We start from the raw sequence: 21,533 nt of genomic DNA on the forward strand, positions 1-21,533 counted from the left end.
TGTGCCCTGAAATGGTGAAAAGAGTTTTGTGAAAACAGATCCATATTTAATTTTGAAGATACGGGGGTGAATTTTAGCTATGATATTAGATTAGCCGAGCAGATTCTTGATTATGTGAACATGGTGGCAAATGAAACAAAGCAATAACAAATCAAACCATTAAGGTTTAGCCCACAGTAAAGCGAGAGCTGGAACTGAAGTTACTAGGATGGATAGAAGCTTAAATTCTGGAAGAATGGGTCAACCCACATAGAGGGTGTAAATCACAAGATATTCAGTCACAAAGCTGTATTTTTGTTGCGTGTTTAGAGCATATCTATGTGCAGTAGAAGTATTTTAGGTGTACAGATTCAACTATATCTACCAAGCTAGCCCAGTAAAATTACTTAGCTTCTCACCATGTCATAATGACATGTATACCCGTATGATTCATCTGATAAATTACTGGGGTAATTATACTCAGTGCAGATTTCTCTAGTGTGGACAGAACCTTAATTAAATGATGAGCAGCTACTTTCAAAAAATCAGGTGAAATCTATTTGTTGTCAGAATGCCTGGATTCATTGTACATAGTCTTTGTAGCAGAGGCTGTGCAGTACAAACAGGAGATTTGACTCAGTGCCTCTTGTGGCTGAAGTACAGTGGAGACTGTTTTCTGTGATCTCTTAACAGTGTTTGAGCTGCATATCATCTGCTTTTTTGTTTATTTGAAAGAAGCACTTTTTCCTTGCCCTTTCTCAGTTGGATTTATTATGCACCATCAGAGCTCTTCCTAGAGTATTGCCTGTTTCTCATTTGCAGTGGGTCAGTCATTAACAAATTATTCCTTACAGAAAATACCTGATTTATAGGATTTTTGAGTTAAAATAAGTATTCATTGTGGAGGAAATTAATTCCTAGAATGCACCACAAGAAGACCCCAAGTGTGATTCTGTGCAGATGTTCATGGATATCTTTGAGGACTGTTTATTATAGCACTATTTACTGTGCAAATTTAGACTTGAAAACAGTAAAGCTAAAGAAATCAGATGTTAAAATAAGCAAATGAAAGCTCTTAACTCCAAATTTCTCTTTAGCTGTACTAGTGGGTCAGAAACAGCGTAAAATTCCTTGCCCATGGAAGCCCATTAGAACTGAATTTTGCACCTACTACTGAGAATAGGTTGAACTCTGAACTGCTTGAATGTGGCTAAGACATTAGAGTAAATTTCACTGCCCGTGATGTGAATGAACCTGATGGTGTTTCACAGAATGTGTAGAAAACATAGAAAAGTTCTCTGTGGTTGTGTTTTATGTAAGGACCTACAAACATGGGAACAGTACTGCTTTGTCACAGTATAAATTTACACTGACTGTGGCAATGAAACGTTGGTCCAGGCTGCAAAATTGAGTCATGGATCCAGGATCTAAATTTTAGCAGGGCCTGAGGCTAGGAAGCAGATTTCCTGTTTTGCCTTCACAGGGAAATCTGTTTTTTAGACCTTCTGATATGCTGGGGCTTAGAGTTGGTTTCAATTTAAGTCTTCTCCAAGCCTGGCATTTTTTTCTGTTGGTGGTGATGGCTTTTCCACAGACAAGAATGTGGTATGACTAAATCGGCATGGGACATCCAAGAAGGAATACGCAGTTTGCCAAGAACAGGCATGCAGACACTATACTGTGCCCCTAAATGCTTTATGAATCATTGTCAATTCTGTTGTTTCACAGGACCTGACCAGAATCGGGAGCATTGTGGTATCGTACATCCTGCTGTCTTTAGCTTCTCTCGGACTGTTATTTGTAGGATCTCTGGTAAGTTATGATACTATGGAAACTATATTCATGCCCTTTTTCAGTGACTTATGACTGATTTACCCTAAATTGTCGATATTCTGCTCAAGTTGATTATAAATCAACATCTTTGCAGCTATTTCTGTATAATTACCTGCTTGCTTTACGTAGAGGAATCACGACTACACTTATCCTTACTCAATTTCTTGATGGATTGGAGATTACACTGATGTGTTTTATTCTTTCCATCCACAAATACACAAACTATTTTCACTTAACTAGAGGGGATATAGTCCAGTAATGCGACCATTTAATATTGCTGCCGTATGAATTGCCTGCGGAGCATCCATTGACTTTGGTGGCAGAAGGAGCTGTTCCAGAGCACCAGTGTACTTGTGAATGTAATGCCCTTGTAGATGTAGGCCAAGGTCTCATCTGCAGAACAAGATTAGTGGCATGACTACAATTAATCTAGTTAGCTGTCAGCTGTTTGGGAACAGGAGTGTATTGTGTTTCTCCGTTTATTCTGTAACTGGCACAAAGTTGTGGGGTAGATTTCTTTGTAGGGAGCTCTGAGCATGGCTTTTCATAACCCTGTACACTGTTGTGTTAGAGTGGGGATGCAGTTACTGAACAGGCAGATGGAACATCAACTCCTGTCCTTACAGCAGTGCACCTTTAGGGTAGCTCAGGATGCTGGAGCTGTACTATGTACATGCCATCCGAGTGATGCACAGTATGAAGAAGTACATCGTAGACTCGTGGCACTGTTGGTGGGAAGGGACCTCTAGAGATTGCTAATCTAACATCCTGCTTGAAGCAGGCTTGTTGCCAGCACTTGATAAGCTCAATCATGCATTTTTCTACATAGGTTTTGAAAACTTCCAGGTAAGGAGATGCATCATCTCTCTGGGTACCTGTGCCACAACTGCATGGCGCTCTTGGGGAAGAATTTTTTCCTAATGTCTGATCTGAATTTCCTGAAGCTGAATGCCCAAGCTGAATTTCTGCAGCTTGTGGTAGCAGATGCCACTACCAAGAAGAGTCCAGCTGCATCCTTTCCAGAGCTGCGCTACGTTACAGTTACAGGCTGCTGTTACATCACCCCAGCCCTCTCTTTGGCAGGCTGAACAAGCCCAATTCCCCCCACCTTTTTCAAAGGTAATACGCTCCAGATCCCTCACCTCCTCTGTAACCCTCCACTGGGCCCACTCCAGTTTGTCCATATCTGTCTTAAACTGGAGGGCCTAAACATGGACACAGTATTCAAGGTGCAGGTGCATCAGCGCCAAGGAGAGGAGCATACCTCCTTTTATTTGCTGGCCACACTCCCTGGCAGGAAGGTTGTCATATTATATACAATGGTTAAGTTTCCTCAGAGGCAGCACAGTGGCAAAATCTTCTGTATAATATGTTGGGTGAATGTGCTTTTTAAAACCACTCACAAGGCAAAGTAATTAGTCTTATTGCCTCCACATTGATGTAGGCAAGAAAACTAGCAGGGTTTATGTAATTTGCTGCTTTTTTGATGCTGCTGTTCCTTAGCCAGATAAATTTTGTCCTCAAAAAATAAACTTCTGTGATAATTATAATTACAAATACTAAAAAAAACCAAAAATGAGACGTGAGAATTGGGATGAACTGTGTGAATTCCAGGTAATTTTGCAGCAAAACATTCAGAGTTGGAAATCGGAATAGCAGGGTTGTGCTTTTTCTTCATATCCAATCTATTTCTTGGTGTACAAAACCGTTTTATTGCTGACCCATTGTTAGCACAGAAAGTAACTTTAAATGAAACCTCCATGTGCCCAAAAATTCTGATCTCAGTTTGGACTGTTTTGGATCTGTAGTAATTCCTGGCAAATGAATCCTTATACTAGTGTAGATGGGGGCAGACTTGGCGCATTTTTAAGTGTCGGTTAACAGAAAACAGTTTTATAACTGTTTTTGCTCTGTTTTGTATTCCTGTGGTCTGTGCTAACAGTCTCCTAGCTAAAGAGGAGACAGAAGTGTCACAGCCTGTTCTACAGACAAGTCATAATGGTCCAGCTTGCCCAGTACGTTCTCTCTAGCAGGGGCATTAGGAAGGAGAGGCTGTTTAGAAAGAGCATGAGACTTGCCTCTTTCTGCCTACCTGTTAGCTTACTCACAGACATCTCAGGTCATGCTGCTTCGCAATTTGAAAACATCTGCTTCCTCCAGAATTAAGGAGGAATTATAAAAGAGACATTGAAGGTGTCTTCTACATTGAGAAATGCCTTTATGATGAAATCTTTCATTCCCAAATGTACCCTTCTCTCTTTATAGATGGACCTGAGATATCAGTCCCACACTGATGGGCACACCAGTGAAAAGCAGCTTATGCATTTATCTTGTTTTTATTCAGCAACTGTGGTAACTTACAGCAGTGCTTTAGTAGTTCCCTGGGGAAGGGAGAAAATGGGCCTGTTTCTACAGGTACTTTGTTGCTTTAATGCAGAGCAGTAACTGTTGGGCCACATAACAAGGCTGAGAAATGGTGGTCAAGCAAATTCTCAGAAGTGGCACCAAGAGAATGGAGGCTCTGGTTTCTCTGATCTGCATGTGCTAAAGTCCAGCTCATTCCTGTATTGGGATATTTGTGACTCTAATACATGTAGAGCAAATTTTTCGGGTGAGCATACCTCAGCTAATATTTGAGGCACTTATCTGAGAATACGCAGTACTGGAATGTTTTGGGAGGTTAGCAATCAGTGAAACAAAAGGCTGGATAGAGGCTTGAGACTTGTATTACTGAATTCTGTTTTCTGTCTCATATAACGATGTGCTAAGACCCAGGTGGCTGCAGAGAACCAGTATCGAGCTGTCTAGACCTCCTGAACACCTTTTCAGAGCTGACTATTTTTTCATTATGTAGTTCAACCCCATTACTTTTAAGTACAATTTGACTTCTTCCAGTCTCTTGGGCAGCTCCTCATTTACCACACACTTCTTTCAACGTGAAGAAAAGCTGTTTTGTTTCTAGGGTGAACATTTTGTTCCTTTGCATTTACAGTGTGTTAAATCACCAGGAAAACCAGTCCTGTGTCACATACCAGGTCTAGAATCTGTAACGTGTAATTGGTTCCTAGACCTTACGCTTGGCCCTCAGCACAAATGTTATTTTTAGTAACAGTGGTACTCTGCAGCAGTGTAAAGTTGTTGAGTGGACAGTTCACACTGAACTGCTGAGCTACTGCAGTCTATAGTCTCAGCTATATCACAGTATGCACTGGGACAGGTTGCTCAGAGATGTTGTGGATGCCCCATCCCTGGAAGTGTTCAAGGCCAGGCTGGATGTGGCTTTGAGCAACCTGGTCTAGTGGAAGGTGTCCCTGCCCATGGCAGGGGGGTTGGAACTGGATGATCTTTAAGGTCCCTTCCAACCCAAACCATTCTGTGATTCATAGAATTTCCCAAATTCTCTGGGAAAGAACCATGGCTAGTACTGTGGGACTACCAAGCCCTAGAAGTCATCTTGGGGAATGAAAATAGTATCAGATCTTCAAGCTGCTTGTTTGTCATCCAGCAGGCCAGGCATGTAGGGCAATCTCAGTTCAGACTTGGCCTCAAATTTGGGCAAAATAAAAGTCTAGTAATGATGTTCCTATGTTTGCTTTTGTAATTACCATGTACTCTGATTAACTGAAACAAAAAAACCCACCCATTTTGTTTGAAGTAATGGTAGAGTGAATATTGCTGCTTTGTGAGGGTGTAAGATTCACTAAAGCTGACTATAGACAGAAATTAAAATGTGCTTCATTTCGTTTCATTCTTTAGGCTCAGAGAAATGAGGGTACATGAAGACACACAGGCACATGAAAATTATTATTTAAAGTCCTATACAAGCTAATGTGCTTTAGTAGCCTAGGAAGAGAAATTTGACTTCTTTTAATGGCTCATTTGCAAATTCAACTGCCCATTTAAAAGCCATGTAAGAAAAGTATGGAAGAAGCTTTACTTTAGAAAATGCAACCAGTTCTTCTTAGGTTATATGACAGTCCAATATAGTTTGTATAACATTTACCCTGACTGATACTGCTCCTAGTCTGATGCTAGAGGGATGAAGGTTGGCCTGAGGTTCCAGATCCTGAAATACAGAGGTGGGCTTGAAATTTTCAGCTTAGGCCTGTGTGGAGGATTAAACAGTCTACTGATATGATCCCCAACTCATCTAATCTGCCACAGCATCTATGCAAAACAATATGATACAGTAATTTTTTAGATTCATGCCATTTCAAACCTTTCTTTGATTTATAATACAGACTTTAATGTTACATTTATGTCCTAAAACTTCCCAAGATTTATTATTTAATGTCTATACCATGTTTAAATCTCATAATTAGTTTACCAAACAGTGTTTGCCACTGGCCAAAAGCTGACAGGCATTCTGTTCCTCAAAACCAGGTACGTCAAAATCAAGGCCTCTTTAAAAACTGATTGGTTTATACATGAACTTGGGGTACAGTGCCAGATTATCAAAGACATGCAATTCAGGAAAATTATGTTTACTTTTCTTAATCCAGGTTTAGATGGAAAACCTTTAAGTCAGGAGAGGTATGATTTGTAGAAGAATATAGTAGATTATTATTTTGTAAACAAGCCTTGGAAGGGTAAGAAACTGAACAAAAGGAAAGTGACATCACGTTGGCTTGCATATGATGGTCACAAGCACATTCTGCTTCCGCTGTATCCCTGAGTTAAGCCTGGCCAGCTCTGTGGAAAGCTCTGTGGCTGAAAGCAGGTTTGAATGGGTACACGTGGATCCTTGTAACATGCACCACAAAGCTACTCCTGCGTGGAACATTCCTGTCCTCTTCAGTACTCTCCAGTTCTAATAGATTATAGTGAGCTGGGGTGCTGGCCTAAAAACCCATCCTCTAGGCTGTATGGAAGGGCTGGCAGCAAGCAGCAAGCTGTTTTAAATGTTTGTTTCCTTCAGTTTTGGCATCTACTCAGAGCCCGTGCAGACCCCCCCTTTCCGCTACAAGAGGACAGACGCCAATCCGTGAGCCGGCAGCCTTCATTCACGTACTCAGAGTGGACAGAGGATAAAACTGAGGATGACTTCCTAGATCTGGATCCTGTACCAGAGACTCCGGTCTTTGACTGCGTAATGGACATTAAAGCGGAGACAGATCCAGCTACTCTAACGGTTAAATCCGTGGGCTTGCAAGAAAGGTAGGGTAGCTGTGACTAATAGGGGAAAAGTCTGGTCCCAGATTTTGTGGATTTAAGAGTTCTGTGCCTAGTAGGTTGCTTTATTGCCTTCATGAATGTCACTTTAAAATGTGGTTTTAAAGCCAAGCACCTGCTTTATTTCCTGTCTTGTTTTCAGTTTAGTCATAAATATAAACATATTGGCCAAAAAACATGCAGTTTCCACAGCTGTCAACGAGTGCTAGTCAAAAGCATAATTTCTTTTCTTTGAAATACCTGTTTGTGTTTGATCAGTCTCTTGCCATTTCCCAAGATGGCAACTGCATAGCATGAAATCCACTATAGGGCAGTGAAGGCTTTTACCTCTGAAGGGATGGATCGTGTCAATATTTGCTGTCACTCATGCTGGAGGATTAGTCCTTTCTCCAAAAGCAAACCATAGGACAAGTGTGTTAGTCCAAAAGTGAATTCCTTTGAAATTAACCCAGTAATGAAACCTCGGGGTTAGCTGCTATTCACCCCTTGAGCCAGAAGGGCCACGGAGCTTCTCAGAGAGGTTCACAGCTGGGAAAAGGCAGTTTTAAGATAAAAGGAAGATAGGAATGATGTGGTATTGATTTGTGTTGCATTTCTCCATCTTCACTCATACATCTTACGGAAAGGTCACCTGTAATGGGTGAACTTTGAAAGGCCCAGAGGTGGGAGAATTCCAGAATGTGAGAGTTGGGACAGGGGAATGTTCAGCGGAGTTAATGAGCGTTCAGATATGACTGAACTAGCCTTATACTTTGATCCATAAGATTATTTAATTTCACTTTGCCAATGTGTCTGTGTGTGTGAGTGAATGGATGAGCAAGAGGAAGCACACTGGACTTCACATTGTCATCTCTGAGGCTGGCTTAAGGTTCCTGTCCTTTCTTCTGTGGAGCACAGGAAACCTGAGTTTATATTGCTGGTTGCCTACATCATTTCGGTTTGTATTCTTTCAGTTGTCTTAGTGAAAGAGAGCCAAGATCTTGAGGATAGAAGTCCCATGAAGAAATTCTGCAAAGGTGATGATGTTACGAATAAGAATGAGGTTATTGAAGGGTCTGTCATAGGGAAGTATCACCTTTCTTTATTTCTAGGTTTTCAAGATTAATTGCAGTGCTAACCATAGCTAATTCTGATATCTAAAACTCAAAACAAAGGGCAGAACTTAGGTTTTAAAAAGTATTATGCTGAATTTCCAAAGTGCCACATGACACAGCAATAGGTAATGTTACAGAAGAGGCTTTTAATTTGCACTGTGTGAACTTAAAATGCTTTTTATCACTTTAGTCTTGGTTATAATATTTGTCCTAAAATGTCCTACCTTTTATTTTCTTGTACTTGAAATATGAAACTGCAGCAACCTCTGGGGCTTGTCCCTGAACCTGCGCCTAAATCTGAGTTTTGCTATTGTTTTTCATTATGGGCAAAATTGGGCTTCAAATGCATTACCATTCCTGAGTTCATTTCATCTCACACTTTAAAAATGCTGACATTTCTTCTCCAGTGACCGCTAGCCTGCCGGAAAGATATTCACTGTTTCAAGAGAATTGAGGATTATTAGTTGGGGAATATCAATTGATTCAATTAATTAATTACAATTTAAAAACTGTCACAGTAGGGGTGGGAAAAAGAAAACAAGGGAAAAAATACTGCTTGAAGGGCTCACACACGGTAGAACATGTACACTTCAGATGTAAAATAAACTTGTTTTCAACTAACATGTCTTTGAGAAGCCAGGCATCATTTCAGGTTTGGGCTGTGCTCTGTCAGATTTCATTTAAAGCAAGTGTTGGTCATTCTTCCTTTATTTAGTGTTGTGTTGAATTACCTACCTATCCCTTTCTTGCATCCATTTTGCTTCTCCATCTTGCTTCCTTCTCATTCTCTAACTGCCAAAGCCATTAGAACAGTAGTCGCTAGCTAAATTGGACTGGATTTTCCTCTTAAGAAGAAACAATCTCATTTCCACATGCTGAAGATCTATTGCTATCTCTGTCTCTTCTACCTTAAAACAACCAAAAATATTCATTACCACATGCCTGTGTTTCTGGAGAGGTATGTAGTAGCTATGTAACAGCACACAGGGTCGGGTCAAAATCTTTGGAGAGGTGTCACTGAAGATTCAGTGTCTACCACTAGTGGTCATGTTTCATCCCAAATCATGTCCATGTGACTGTGAATTATAGCAGGAGGCTGGCTGCACATTCTTTTGAAAAAACTCCTGAATCCAGAAAAGAAAAGGGCTGTGATTCAAGTAACAACTTCTAATGTCTTTGGGAGCTAGTCATGCCTGCCTATTTGCATGGTTTTTCAATCGCACCATCAAGCACCTCCCACCTAGATTTAGGGGGTTGAGAGTAATAAAAACCAGGTTTACTGTGTGGATGCATAGAACATTACACATAGCATTCATTATATTGTATGATTTTATTATTATAATGTAATATAATGTTTAGATAATTAAATAATTTAAAATAATATATTAAATAATATTTAGTTATTTAAATATAAATTCGCTGATGGCATTTGAATTTTACTTTTGTCTGTGATAGGCGAGGTTGACTGAAGCTTTAAAACTGCATTCAATAAACAATGCAGGCATTTTGTCTTCTTCAATTTATTGTGTGGCTCACTTAAATAAAAGCCACTAAAAATTCTACAGTCAACAGCATCTCTGTTTTTAACGTAAGTGTTAAACATTGGGACTGTCATCATTTTCATGATGTGTTTTGGAAAGAAAGCTTTTGAGACAGAAAAATTACTCACTGTAATGGTGGGCATCTCCTGCCTTTATTGATGTTGAACTGGTGGTGCTTATCCCAAGATCGTACTGCACTGATGTTTTCTGTGCTACTAATAAATGCCTCTTCAGTGGGATCTGGCCTGATAAAATTGAAGACCAGTATTTTCACCTGTGGTGTCTAAAATGTCAGGCTGTACTCAAGCATCCAAAAATATGGTGTGATTTACACAAGTTTGTAAACTTTTCCTGCAGTTGCCTTCTCAGCACCTTAGACAAGCAGGTTGGTTCTGTTTAAGTAACAAAATACACAGTTACCTCACTACAGACAACACTTTGTAAGTGTTGGCCTTCATATTCCAGTGTACAAAATCATCTTCTGGTCTTGTCTACGTGAGAAGCTTGCCTGTTTTTCACAGTCAGTGACCATGATGTACACAGCAGGACCAGCGGGGTGCTTTCTGAAGTTGCTGTTCATCTGTCACTGGGACTGTATCCATTGCTGACAATGGCTCAGCCTGTTCTGCTGTAAGCAAACTCCGATCGCTCTGTTTTGCAGGAGAGGTTCAAATGTTTCACTCACGCTGGATATGTGTACCCCAGGCTGCTCTGAGCAAGGTTTTGGCTATATCATGTCACCGCGGGAACAGTCAGCCCGAGAGTACCTCCAGACGGCATCAAACATCCTTACTGAAGAGGAACTGCACAAGAAAGCACTGGATCCTTTCATACTCCAGGCAGAGTTCTTTGTGAGTATCTGGCCTGGAGCATCAGAAAAATGGGATGTTGTCTCTCTTCTGTGAACCTTGCTATTATTTTCTGCAAGTCTAAAATTAGTATATACAAACTCTGCTTCCATCAGGGAAACATTTAATGCAATTCCAAAATTTGTTGTCCCTTGGAATGACAATGTCTGCAAACTTTCAGTGATACAGTCACTTAAAAAAATAGAAAACTGGTTTGACAGGGGAAAAAAAACCCCACAGCTTTGTTTTCACAATTTGTGTTTTTTACTGTTGGCATGCTACTTTTGAACAAATTCCTGCACAAGGTGGGAGGGCACAGTCTTTGTATGATGGAGTATTTCAGAGCACGTGATCAAGAGTTACTGAAGTTAATGCCAAGCCAAATATTCTCTGAAGCATGGAATCTCAGCAGAGCAGGAGGAAGATGATATTTTGCAACATAACAGCCCTTTCAGCCTGTCCTCTTTATGACATGAAAGGGTCTGAAAGGGCAGGAGTAACTTGGAGTAACACTTGCTGTCCTCACTCCTTGTGCAATTTCGGGGAGGGGGAGGACTGTTCAGTTTATAAGCGCAGGGGGAGATTAAATAGTCTGGACATCTGTTTTAAAACAGACCACCAGGTATCTGTGGTCCTTAATTCACTTAGTGATGTACAAGTTGAAGAAAAGCAGCTTTTGTGTAGGCAAACCCTATTTTTTTTAAAGTAAAGCATCTATTGCTGTTCTAGGGAGGAGATGTTTGTTTAGTGAGTGAATTGACTGCTGAACAAGTCCACATACAGTTTCATCAGTCTCCGAGGTGCACTTTAGCTTTCAAGCAAAGAAAATAATGTTAAAAGCAGGGAAAAAAATGCTTTATCTCTCTGAGAGATTTTGAATTAGTTTTCCTGGTGTTCAGAAAAATCATTCAACAGGCAAACTGTCCCAAGTCATTTTCATTCTTTAATGAAACTCAAAAAGCATAGTATGATGGGTTGGCCCTGGCAGGATGCCATAGTCCCACCGAAGCCATTCTGTCACTCCTCTTCCTCAGCTGGGCAGGGGAGAGGGAAAAAAATAAAATAAAAAGCTCGTGGGTAGATTAGGACAGGGAGAGATGATTCACAATTACTGTCATGGGCAAAACAGACTCGACTTGAGGGAAAAGAAGTAATTTATTACCAATCAAATCAGAGTAGGATAATGAAAGACAAAACCAGATCTTAGAAACGCCTTCCCCTCATCCCTCCCTTCTTCCTGGGCTCAGCTTTGCCCCTCATTTCTTTACCTCTTCCCTCCAGTGACAAGGAATGGGGAGTTGTGGTCAGTCCATCACGTGTTGTCTCTGCTGCTCCTTTCTCCTCATGGGAGGACTCTTCACACTCTGCCTGGGCTCCAGCGTGGGGTCCCTCCTGTGGGAAACAGTTCTCCACCAACTTCTTCAACAGGAGCCCTTCCCACAGGCTTCAGTTCTTCACAAACTGCTCCAACATGGGTCCCTTCTGTGGGGTGCAGTCCTTCAGGAGCAGCCTACTCCAGAGCGGGCTTCCAATGGAGTCACAAGTCCTGCCAGCAACCCTGCTCCAGCCTGGGCTCCTCTCTTCACAGGCCCACAGGTCCTACCAGGAGCCTGTTCCAGTGTGAGCTTCGCACAGGGTCACAGCCTCCTTCGGGCATCCCCCTGCTCCAGCATGGGGTCCTTCCTGGGCTGCAGAGGGGTCTCTGCCCCACTGTTAATGTCCATTGGCTGCAGGGGCACAGCCTGCTTCACCATGGTCTGCACCATGGTCTGCCGGGGAATCTGTTTTATAGTGCCTGGAGGATCTCCTCCCCCTCCTGTTTTCACTGACCTTGGTGTCTGCAGTTATTTCTCTCACATATTCTCACTCCTCTCTCCAGCTGAATTGCATTTGCGCAGCACCTTTTTCCTCGTCTTCAGTACTTTATCCCAGAGGTGCTGCCACCATTGCTGATGGGCTCGGCCTTGGCCAGTGGCAGGTCCTTCTTGGAGACGGCTGGTATTGGCTTTAACAGACATGGGGGAAACTTGGAGCAACTTACGGGCCTTTAAAGTAGGGTGAGCAGAAAGAGTAACGCTCCCCCAGCCCCGTAGAGTCAGGTCAGCACGCCAACCTGTCATATGTGTGTCATAATTTGTTGCTGGTGAGAGTCACTAGCAAATTACTTCCTTCCACCCTCAGAGAGGAAGGAGTGTGAGTCAGAAAGGATGGTGTCTGAGGTCCATCGCTTTTGGAGCAGAGTGTCTTACGTACCACCTTTTTGCTTAGTTCCGTGCCTACACCTGCAATTCAGTTCTAATAATGTTAGGAGCTAACATAATGCCATCGCATGTATTACTCGATGAATTAGTCACTGTGAGCATTTTCATATTAAGGATTTCAGAAAAGAAAGCCAGTGACAGTAAAAGGAAACATCAATCATATTTTGGTGGTAAATTGCTAGAAGTACTGTACCATATGTCTCACTTGACTTCATCGCTTTGCCTCCCTCACAGGCAGGACGTAATGGGCTTGGGTTTTTTTATTTCTCTTGTGAATCTAATAATACCACCTGCTGTGTTTTGTGTGTCTTTTTTTAACAGGAAATTCCAATGAATTTTGTGGATCCAAAGGAGTATGATATTCCAGGCTTAGTGCGGAAAAATCGCTACAAAACAATTCTCCCAAGTAAGTTTCCTGCTTTTTATGCCACTAAGGCAGGGTGGTTTATTCCATGTGCTGAAGGGCTTTGCACTCTCTGTTCCAGAATGAATCAAGTGTGCTTTTACTACCATGTATTGTCCAAAAGCCGTATTTATGAAGCAACAACCTGGCTGCAAAGTGTAAATCAAATTTCAAAAAGAGGTGCAGAGCATGAAGAACCTAAGACTCATGGAACAGCAGCAGCACTTAGGTTCTTAAGTCATTAGGATTGCATCATTTAGTGCTGCTTAAAAATTCTGCTCAAGAGGTTGTGTGTCTTTATTCAGATGTCACTCAGTGATTTCTTTGAATAAACTCTTTAGGAGGACTAAAGTAGCATGACGTAGTATAGACTGAAATACTTCTTCAGTCAGTTTGGGCTGGCTGTTGTGTGTGTGGGGGGACAGTTCAACTGCTTGCAGTGAGAAAGTTGGGAACACAGCAAGTATCAGAAGCTGAGAAAGACCTTGAATTTGGCGCAAACACTCCCCAGCACTAACTAAAAAGACACCTTATCAGTACTATTCTCAGGGCAAATCCAAAACCAGAGCTTCATACCAGCCACTGTGAAGAAAATGAACTCTTTCCTGACTAAAACCAGCACACCAGGGAGGTGGTGGAGTCACCGTCCCGGGAGGTATTTAAAAGACACGTAGATGTGACGCTCAGGGACATGGTTTGGTGGTGGACTTGGCAGCGTTAGGTTTATGGCTGGACTTGATGATCTTAAAGGACTTTTCCAACCTAAAAGAGTTTATGGTTCTGTGCCTCCAAGAATTAACAAGCATATTCTAAGATTGTTATGGTCTGGATGTTTTTTCTGAATGAATTCCCAAACTAGTAACATCTGTGCAACTTTGTCCCTGGCTGTGGCCAAAGGATGGTTTGATACTGCTGAGGAAAGAAGAGGGCTGACTGGGTTTTTTTATCCAACTACCTCTGTTTTGAAGGGCTCGGCGCTGGCAGTAAAGAGGCTGGCAAGGAGGGCTAAACTTCCCCTTTCATCCCCTAGAAGCTGAGGATCCCAGTAAACTAAACTATTTGTGCACAGCATAGGAGAGGGAACTGAAGGCAAAATAAGGGAGGGTCCAGTGCTTTTCAGGCTTTGACCATCCAGTGACATTTTCCTTTTTGAGCTGACCAGTTGTAGCCTGTGCTGCTGTATCTACGCTGCATTCTTCCAAGTTCTAGCTGCAAAATGCAGTAATGGCAGGAACTGCTGAACAAGCTGCAGTAGGACAGACACAGACATCGGGAACAGCAAATGCCTGACCAAACTAGAGTCAAACCCAAAATCTGAATTTAAAAAGTAACTGAAATTCCCTTACCAGCTGCATCGCCAGAAGCAATCTAGGCGGTTATCATTAAAAGATAAGCAGTCCCTTACCATAATGATCAGTCACTTGCAATCCTAGAGTTGACTGCAGTAAGAAAGACGCCATAATCATCTGTAATTCATCCCATTTATATTTCTTCTGTCATAAATTCTTTTTGCGGATTCTCCAGCTTAGCTCTTGATAGTAAAATGGCTTAGAAGCTTTTTGGTGGCAGAAGTGTTTTTTCTGGGAAGATATCCAGCTAAGGAGGTTGAGTTGGATATTTCACAACTATGAATTTGTTTGCAGTCGGTCCTCTTCTGCTGATGAGTCCTACAGCATTTACTAGAAAATGATAACTTTTCTATAGGATGCTTGGAGGCACCTTATGAATATGTAGAAAAGGGTGGTCTTGTTACAGAATTCCAAAGGTGGCAAGAACTTATTGGAGCGTGTTGTATATCAATCTCATTGAATCCTTCTCTCAAGAGTAATGTCTAGACAGACTTCTAAAATTTCTATGTAGTCCTGTTGCTTCTGCACCATTTTAAGTTATGCAAAACATTTCAGTTAAACTTGGCAAGTTCCTCTAAAAATGTCAGACACGATATCAACACAAAGTGGACATAAGAGACTGTGGAAAAAATTGCTGACATATCATTTGGTTTCTTAGAGATACAGACTCCTGCTGCTTTTTTGAAGTCATGGTGTCTTCTTGAACCTAACCTGTACACTGGCTCTGTCCTGGGATAAATGTTTTTGTTAAGTGTAGGATTTAATTTTGCTTAAACGAGTCTCTATTGAAAAATGGAAATTCATACTACAAACTCTTAAATTAAATCTTGTTAATGATTTTTCTTTAAGAAGGGGTTATTCCTGTTTATATCTAAGAGATGCAGTTTAGCTTCAGTTACACTTTCTGCAAAACAGCGGACGTTCTTGTGTCAACAGTGGGTTAATAGGCCTCATAAAATCTGGTTGAAACTGTTCACTAACATGCTGCCTTAACAAATGTAAATACTGTGTTAATATAAAAATCACAAGCCACGTATTATAATTTAAAGTAAAAACATACTCTGAATAATGATTTAATATTCATGGATACAGCAATAAAAAAGTCCACGGTGAAAAGTGACCCCAGTTCTACTGCAGTTGAAGAATACCAAAAGAAGCCTGTTGCATCTGCTGATAGAGCTCTTCAGATCTGTTTTATGGCTCCCTAAAGACCCACTGTGAGATGGAAAACACTATTATTGCTGTTATTAGTAGGGAAAAATCATGGAATCGTTACTCAAACTTCCGCAGACTCCATGGATGACGGCATAAAAGCCGCAAAGGAAATTCATGCAAGGGGTCTAACTACCCAGTCTAGTGACACCTGAATAAACATCTGGCAACCAGCGTCACCTTTTTAACGGTGTGACATGGTACAGGCTGTCAGAATTACTGATTAAAAAGCAGATTTTATCTCATCTCACCATCTCCACAGCACTAGAGAGGTGAGCAAAGTTGAGCAGGAGGGAACTGGATTAGGGTGAAACTTGCTGGCTTCAGTACTTGTGTGCTATTAAACAGTATCTCTGTTAATATCTTTGCTTTGCAGATGTGATTATATTCTCACGTAAGAGAACGTGAATCCGTTCTGCCTGAGGAGAGCGTTTCTTGCTGAGACTGTGTTTGCAGTACAGTACAAGTTATTATGTGCTTAGTCCTTTTTGTGCTTTACCCAATATTGCATTATTTTTGCGTATTTTTATTTTGTTCTGGTTTTGAAGCAGCCTGGATTGTTTTTTTTATGAAGAAGTCATCTGTGGTTTGGTTTTAATATTCTCCTGGTGGTATACACAGTTGCTGTTTGCTGAGGCTTCTGTCAGGAGGATGTTTCTTGTCAGTGATAACAAACTGTGTAGTACTGGTAAAAGTGGAGAAACGTGCGCCTGTATCAGCTCACCTTAAAATCAGTGGAAGAGCTCCCAGCGACTTCAGTGGGAATTGAACTGAGCTTCCTAGGTAGAATAATGTTTTCATTTGTTGTCTTATTAAAACAAGAGTAATGTCTCATAAACAGCCCCAGTGAGAGAGAGTCAAGTACTGAAGAGACTTCTGCAAAGTACAAGTGATTGATATATTCTTTAATTTCTCTTTAACCATTGTATTTGTTAACAGCACATCTAGTAAGAGAAAACAAGGAAAGAGTTATTGTCCTCTGGCTTATCTGTGTGCTAGGAATGTGTGTTTGTGGTTTGGGAGAAAAGCTGATTGCTGTCATTTCACAAACAATATTCTAAGATCTTGCAAGCCAGAATGAGTCTATTGACCTAACAATTTCCTGGAGCAGAAAACTGCTTTTCCAGAGTCACTCTGGGACACTGACTCTGTAACAGGAACAATTAAGCAGGCTTCAGAGAGTGGGTAAAACTATCAGAAGAAGCCAAATTACCCCAACCAACCTTTCCCTTTTTCTGTGGTAACATTTTAACATGGGAGCTCTCCAAAGCCACTCACATCTGTTGTGATGGCCACGGGTGCATGTAAATGTCTCACTGCACAAAATAATCGTGTGTCTCTCTTTCTCTCCTCTGAGCAACTGATAAACTATTATTTCTCTTACACCTTTCAGATCCTCACAGCAGAGTGTGCCTTACCTCAGCTGACCAGGATGATCCCCTTAGCTCATACATCAATGCTAACTACATCCGGGTAAGAGCTCCGTAGTCCAGTGTGTCTGCCTAGCCTCTATCAGCCACTGTTAGTGTAAACAGAATTGCAACATCCACTGGCTTTTTACGGCATCCTGCTCTTCTCTCCTGCTTACATTAACTGAAATCTCAAAGTACAGCCCTATAGGTTCAGACCAGGCAAAAACACGCTTACAGCTGGCCTGACCAAGGCACTAGATAATAAGCCTGAATAAGGCTCTTGACCTGGCCAGTCACCTCAAGGCTGTTGGACACTCATTGCTGGAACTATGCGAGTCCATATTGTGCCTTTGCTCCATGTACACGTGTGCAGGAGAGAGATAGAGAGGGGAAGAACTGATGCTGTGAAGTCACCATTCCAACCAGTGGTGGCTCTCTGTTTTAAAGACTGAACCTTCAAGGTTGTGGTGGCCATCCCTGTTAAAACTGATCTCTTGTTGTTTTGTTGGCAGGGCTATGGAGGAGAGGAAAAGGTATATATTGCTACTCAGGGACCGATAGTTAATACTGTCAGTGATTTCTGGAGAATGGTGTGGCAGGAGCGTTCTCCCATCATTGTCATGATTACCAATATAGAAGAGATGAATGAGGTAATGGTGTTACGTATAGTCTGTATTTTTATCTGTACTCTAGCAGATATTTTCACACAGATACTAAGCCAGAGAACAGAAGTTGGTTCAGTGGCCTGAGCACTCAGAGCCAGCATTAAATTCTTCAGGCTCAGAGAAGATGTAGGCTTCTCTTTCAGTTCAGTTTACTGTAAATCTTGTTTTGCTCTCTTAGCCTACTGCTGCTTTTGCCATTTTTCCTCTCCCAGCTGACCTGAAACCCCTCCAAACCCAGCTCAATTTGCAGACACTATTTCAAGTTCTCTCTGAAGGAGTCAAAACCAATAGTACCGCATAACTACCGAGGTTGAATATCTTTAATCAACAGAGTTGGTGCTGCTTTACCTTGCATTTATTATGATTCAGTGCCTGTATCTACTTTTCATTGAGGCTGTCCCTGACTTGAGATGCTAGTTACCATAATCCACAACTAGACCTGACTTGGATATAGAGGGCCTTTTCCTGAATGTGTCTAGGAAATACTTTTGAAATACTGAAATTAAGATTCTGAAATTTTCTATTCACCACATACTTCTAAAAATTAAACTGTCATGGTGTTTCTGCTAATCCACCTAGCGTGATTTTTGTTTGCAGTTTAATGTACTGCTGCCTTCCACCTGTTCATTACTTATCTGCTGAAATATTTGTCTCATAGCAGGCTTACAAGAACCATGGTCTTCACGGAGAGGTAGCTGAGCTTAAGTCTGCCTTTACTAACAGTGTTAAGATGTGAGAAAGTGGTCTGGGCATGAGTTGAACTCTGAATTCCCACTCACCACTGTCAGCAAGCTGTAGTGGAGACATCCACATGGTGTTTCCTAAGCCACAGCAGCAGTTTTTGTCAAAGCTTGTCCCTGAGATCCTGTTAGTAACTCAGGTGAGAGAATTTCCTTTGGAAGAGAAGCTTTAGACACGTAGAAGCCCAAGAGTATGGGCATACCTCCATCATACACACACAGTGTTAGTGACTTAACTGGTAACTGGAGACTTAGTGCCCATAATTTTGCATGTGCACAAACCTGTAGCTTTCCCCAGTTGTGAAGCAAAAAAAAAAATTAACCTTGGAATTCAGTGAAAAAAGACATGAACAAGACAGACACAGAATTACCATGCTTTGCAAGTTAAAAATGGTCAGTTATTACAGCTGGCTGGCTGGATGGATGCATACTGTCAGAGTACGGTAGATGGCCGACTTAAGTGTCGTCGTGTTTGCACTGACGTTTTAAACTCAGGTCTGCCTCTATCTGTGGGGCAGCACTGAAGTAATAATTTGCTCATTGGTCAGAGTTGCCAATTTATGGCAAATAAGATGTTAAAGTGTCATGACATGGTGTACCAGGACCATTTAAGGACTTTGATGTTTGAAGGTGATGATGCAGAGAAAATATTGGCCCTGAATGACATACCTGGTGATAAGTTCTTCCACTGTCTTTTTCATAAAAGATGGTGTAACAGGAATGTAAAATAAACTTTACATCTGAACCTCCTGTTATTCACACTGACCAAGTATTTCACCCATCATATCAGTCTTGGGAAGCAGTGCACTGCAGTGCTGATGCACTATATATATCTGGAGCTTGCTACAGCCTATACATCATATACAGATGCTGCTGTACATCACAACAGAGATGCTGAGTCTTTTCTTATACCTTTTGTGTCAAAAATTAAACAGTGTCAGGAATCTCAGCCATAAATATAGGGTAAGCTCTTTCATGTAAATGTCTGCTATATTCATTCCCTTTCTTCCATAATGTATGTATTAATATATGAATAACAGGACTCAGAAGTACGTAGATTCAAAACCAGAACCTTTGTTCAGCAATGGTGCTAGTAGCAGAGGCTTTGTGTTCCTCCTCGGTGCAATGACTTTGCTAATGTGAGTATTAAAAGCTCAGTATCTCAGCCCTCTGTCACATCTAATCTGAACTGACAGACAGCCCACAGAAATGAGTGGGCTATCTTACTCCACTCCTTTAAGCAGAGCAACGTCTGTGCTATTGATAGCTGCTAGCGCTCTTGACAATTTTCACAATGGATTCTGCAGTTTAAGAGGAGAGGAAATGAAAATGCAATCTGCGTAAATAATTTTACAGAGACACAGTGGGCCCCTTTCCCAGTTATTAATCGATGCACTATGCAGATGGAACAACACTGATTCTCCTACACAAAAATTTTGACTGTTACTTTGCAAGATACTTTTCTGTTGTTAATCTTTCTCTTGAAGTGGAATTATTTTTGGTGGGGGAGACCAAAACTATTTATCTTGCTTCCTTCAAGATTGTGTACGGCTGTGAGAAAGAGGAAGCTTACAAGCATAATCTTTAACTGGGTTTGTTCAATAGCAGGTTCTTTTTCTCCTGTGATAACAAGACTGCTTCTTCCATTACCATAAGAGAGCCTTTTTTTTTTTTTTCCCAGATCCTGCATTGTTCATGTCATTCTTTGTCTATGCACCACGTTGAAGTGCATGTCTCTTCTTTGGGATATTGATTAGTTTAAAGAGAAACTGCATACCAGAAACCACAGTCTCTTTCAGTCCCCCCTCCAGAATAGGAGTGCTCACAAATTCTCACCTACTCATGTGTAGTGTATTAGTACCACAGTGTAGGTTTGCAAATGGTCTATAGTTCCTCTTCCTCTAATCATCAGGTTGTGCTGTCTGTGTCTCTGTGTCTCTGACTGTTTCTTGGCAATGTCAAATATAGTAGTCTAGTAGCTCTCAGAGTTATTGCTTCCTTTTAGTTCCTTACCTTTGAAAGATTCTCAGTGTCCATTTAAAACAGATTTTGGTACATAATCTAATTCCCAAAACGTGCCCAGTCATATTCTTTTGTATAAAAACCTATGCAAATGATCATCATATAAAGGGTCAATGCTCTCTGAATATGAAAAATAGAAAGTATTTATTTTGTGTTTCCATATTAGTGTATACATACCACAGAAATGCTGGTAACTAGTGTATATTTTACTCATCATTATTATATTAAGAAAAGGATTAATCTAAAAACACAGGCACATGGCCACTGGACTTTGTAATGAACCTTCCAAATGCATAGCAGTTGCATAAAGATAAATAAGGATGTGCGTATTTAAAAGCATTGGTTAGTCATTACTTGATTTGTGCATTTTTAATCACGCAATCAGGCTATTACGAATGCAGCAAAAATCACCTGAAATGTGGTCCCTGTTTAGAAAGTGAAAACTTGTACTTATTATAGAAACAACGTTCATTCATATTCATCTATGCATGTACTATATCCAGTTTCAGAGCAGTAAAAATGAGCCTCCCTTGATATCTGCTTAACTAGATTTATTGTATATTGCACACAGAAATGCACAGAATATTGGCCAGAGGAGCAGGTCACCTACGAAGGAATAGAAATCACGGTTAACAGAGTCATACAAGCAGACGATTACCGTTTAAGGCTCATCACCCTAAAGGTAAAACTTTCCAATGTACTTACAGTAATTTAGCTGGCTTAACCCTTAAATGGGGATGTTGGTGGGGAGTTGTGTAGAAATCTTCTGTGCAGTGCAGTGCAAATACCACTTTTCATTACTGAAGTCGTTACAGCTTTGCCCAGGTCACTGACACACAAAATCGACAGTAGGATAAGCGGTCGGAGATTTAGACTGCGTATGTACAATATGAAAGCTGTCAGGCCAGTCGTAGTAGCAGAGGGTTGATGCAGTGGAAGAAACCAGTGACTCATGCTGTGCCCGTGGCTTCTGTGCTGAGTGGTCATTTAGAGTGACATGTT

The 21,533-nt window shown here is 41.1% G+C and overlaps 1 protein-coding gene across 1 annotated transcript in view; it reads left to right on the forward strand.

The window, feature by feature from the left end:
• Window positions 1–21,533, forward strand: part of PTPN5 (protein tyrosine phosphatase, non-receptor type 5 (striatum-enriched)) — a 73,931-nt gene that overhangs the window by 39,895 nt on the left and 12,503 nt on the right. The window contains exons 4-10 of the mRNA XM_010158245.1: window positions 1,708–1,791; window positions 6,731–6,969; window positions 10,281–10,470; window positions 13,050–13,134; window positions 17,086–17,165; window positions 17,617–17,754; window positions 21,103–21,213. Coding sequence (XP_010156547.1) covers window positions 1,708–1,791; window positions 6,731–6,969; window positions 10,281–10,470; window positions 13,050–13,134; window positions 17,086–17,165; window positions 17,617–17,754; window positions 21,103–21,213 — 927 coding nt within the window. The remainder of the gene's footprint in view (window positions 1–1,707; window positions 1,792–6,730; window positions 6,970–10,280; window positions 10,471–13,049; window positions 13,135–17,085; window positions 17,166–17,616; window positions 17,755–21,102; window positions 21,214–21,533) is intronic.

Source organism: Eurypyga helias, unplaced genomic scaffold (genome assembly GCF_000690775.1).
Source record: "Eurypyga helias isolate BGI_N326 unplaced genomic scaffold, ASM69077v1 scaffold2749, whole genome shotgun sequence".
NCBI classification, from domain to species: Eukaryota; Metazoa; Chordata; class Aves; order Eurypygiformes; family Eurypygidae; genus Eurypyga; species Eurypyga helias.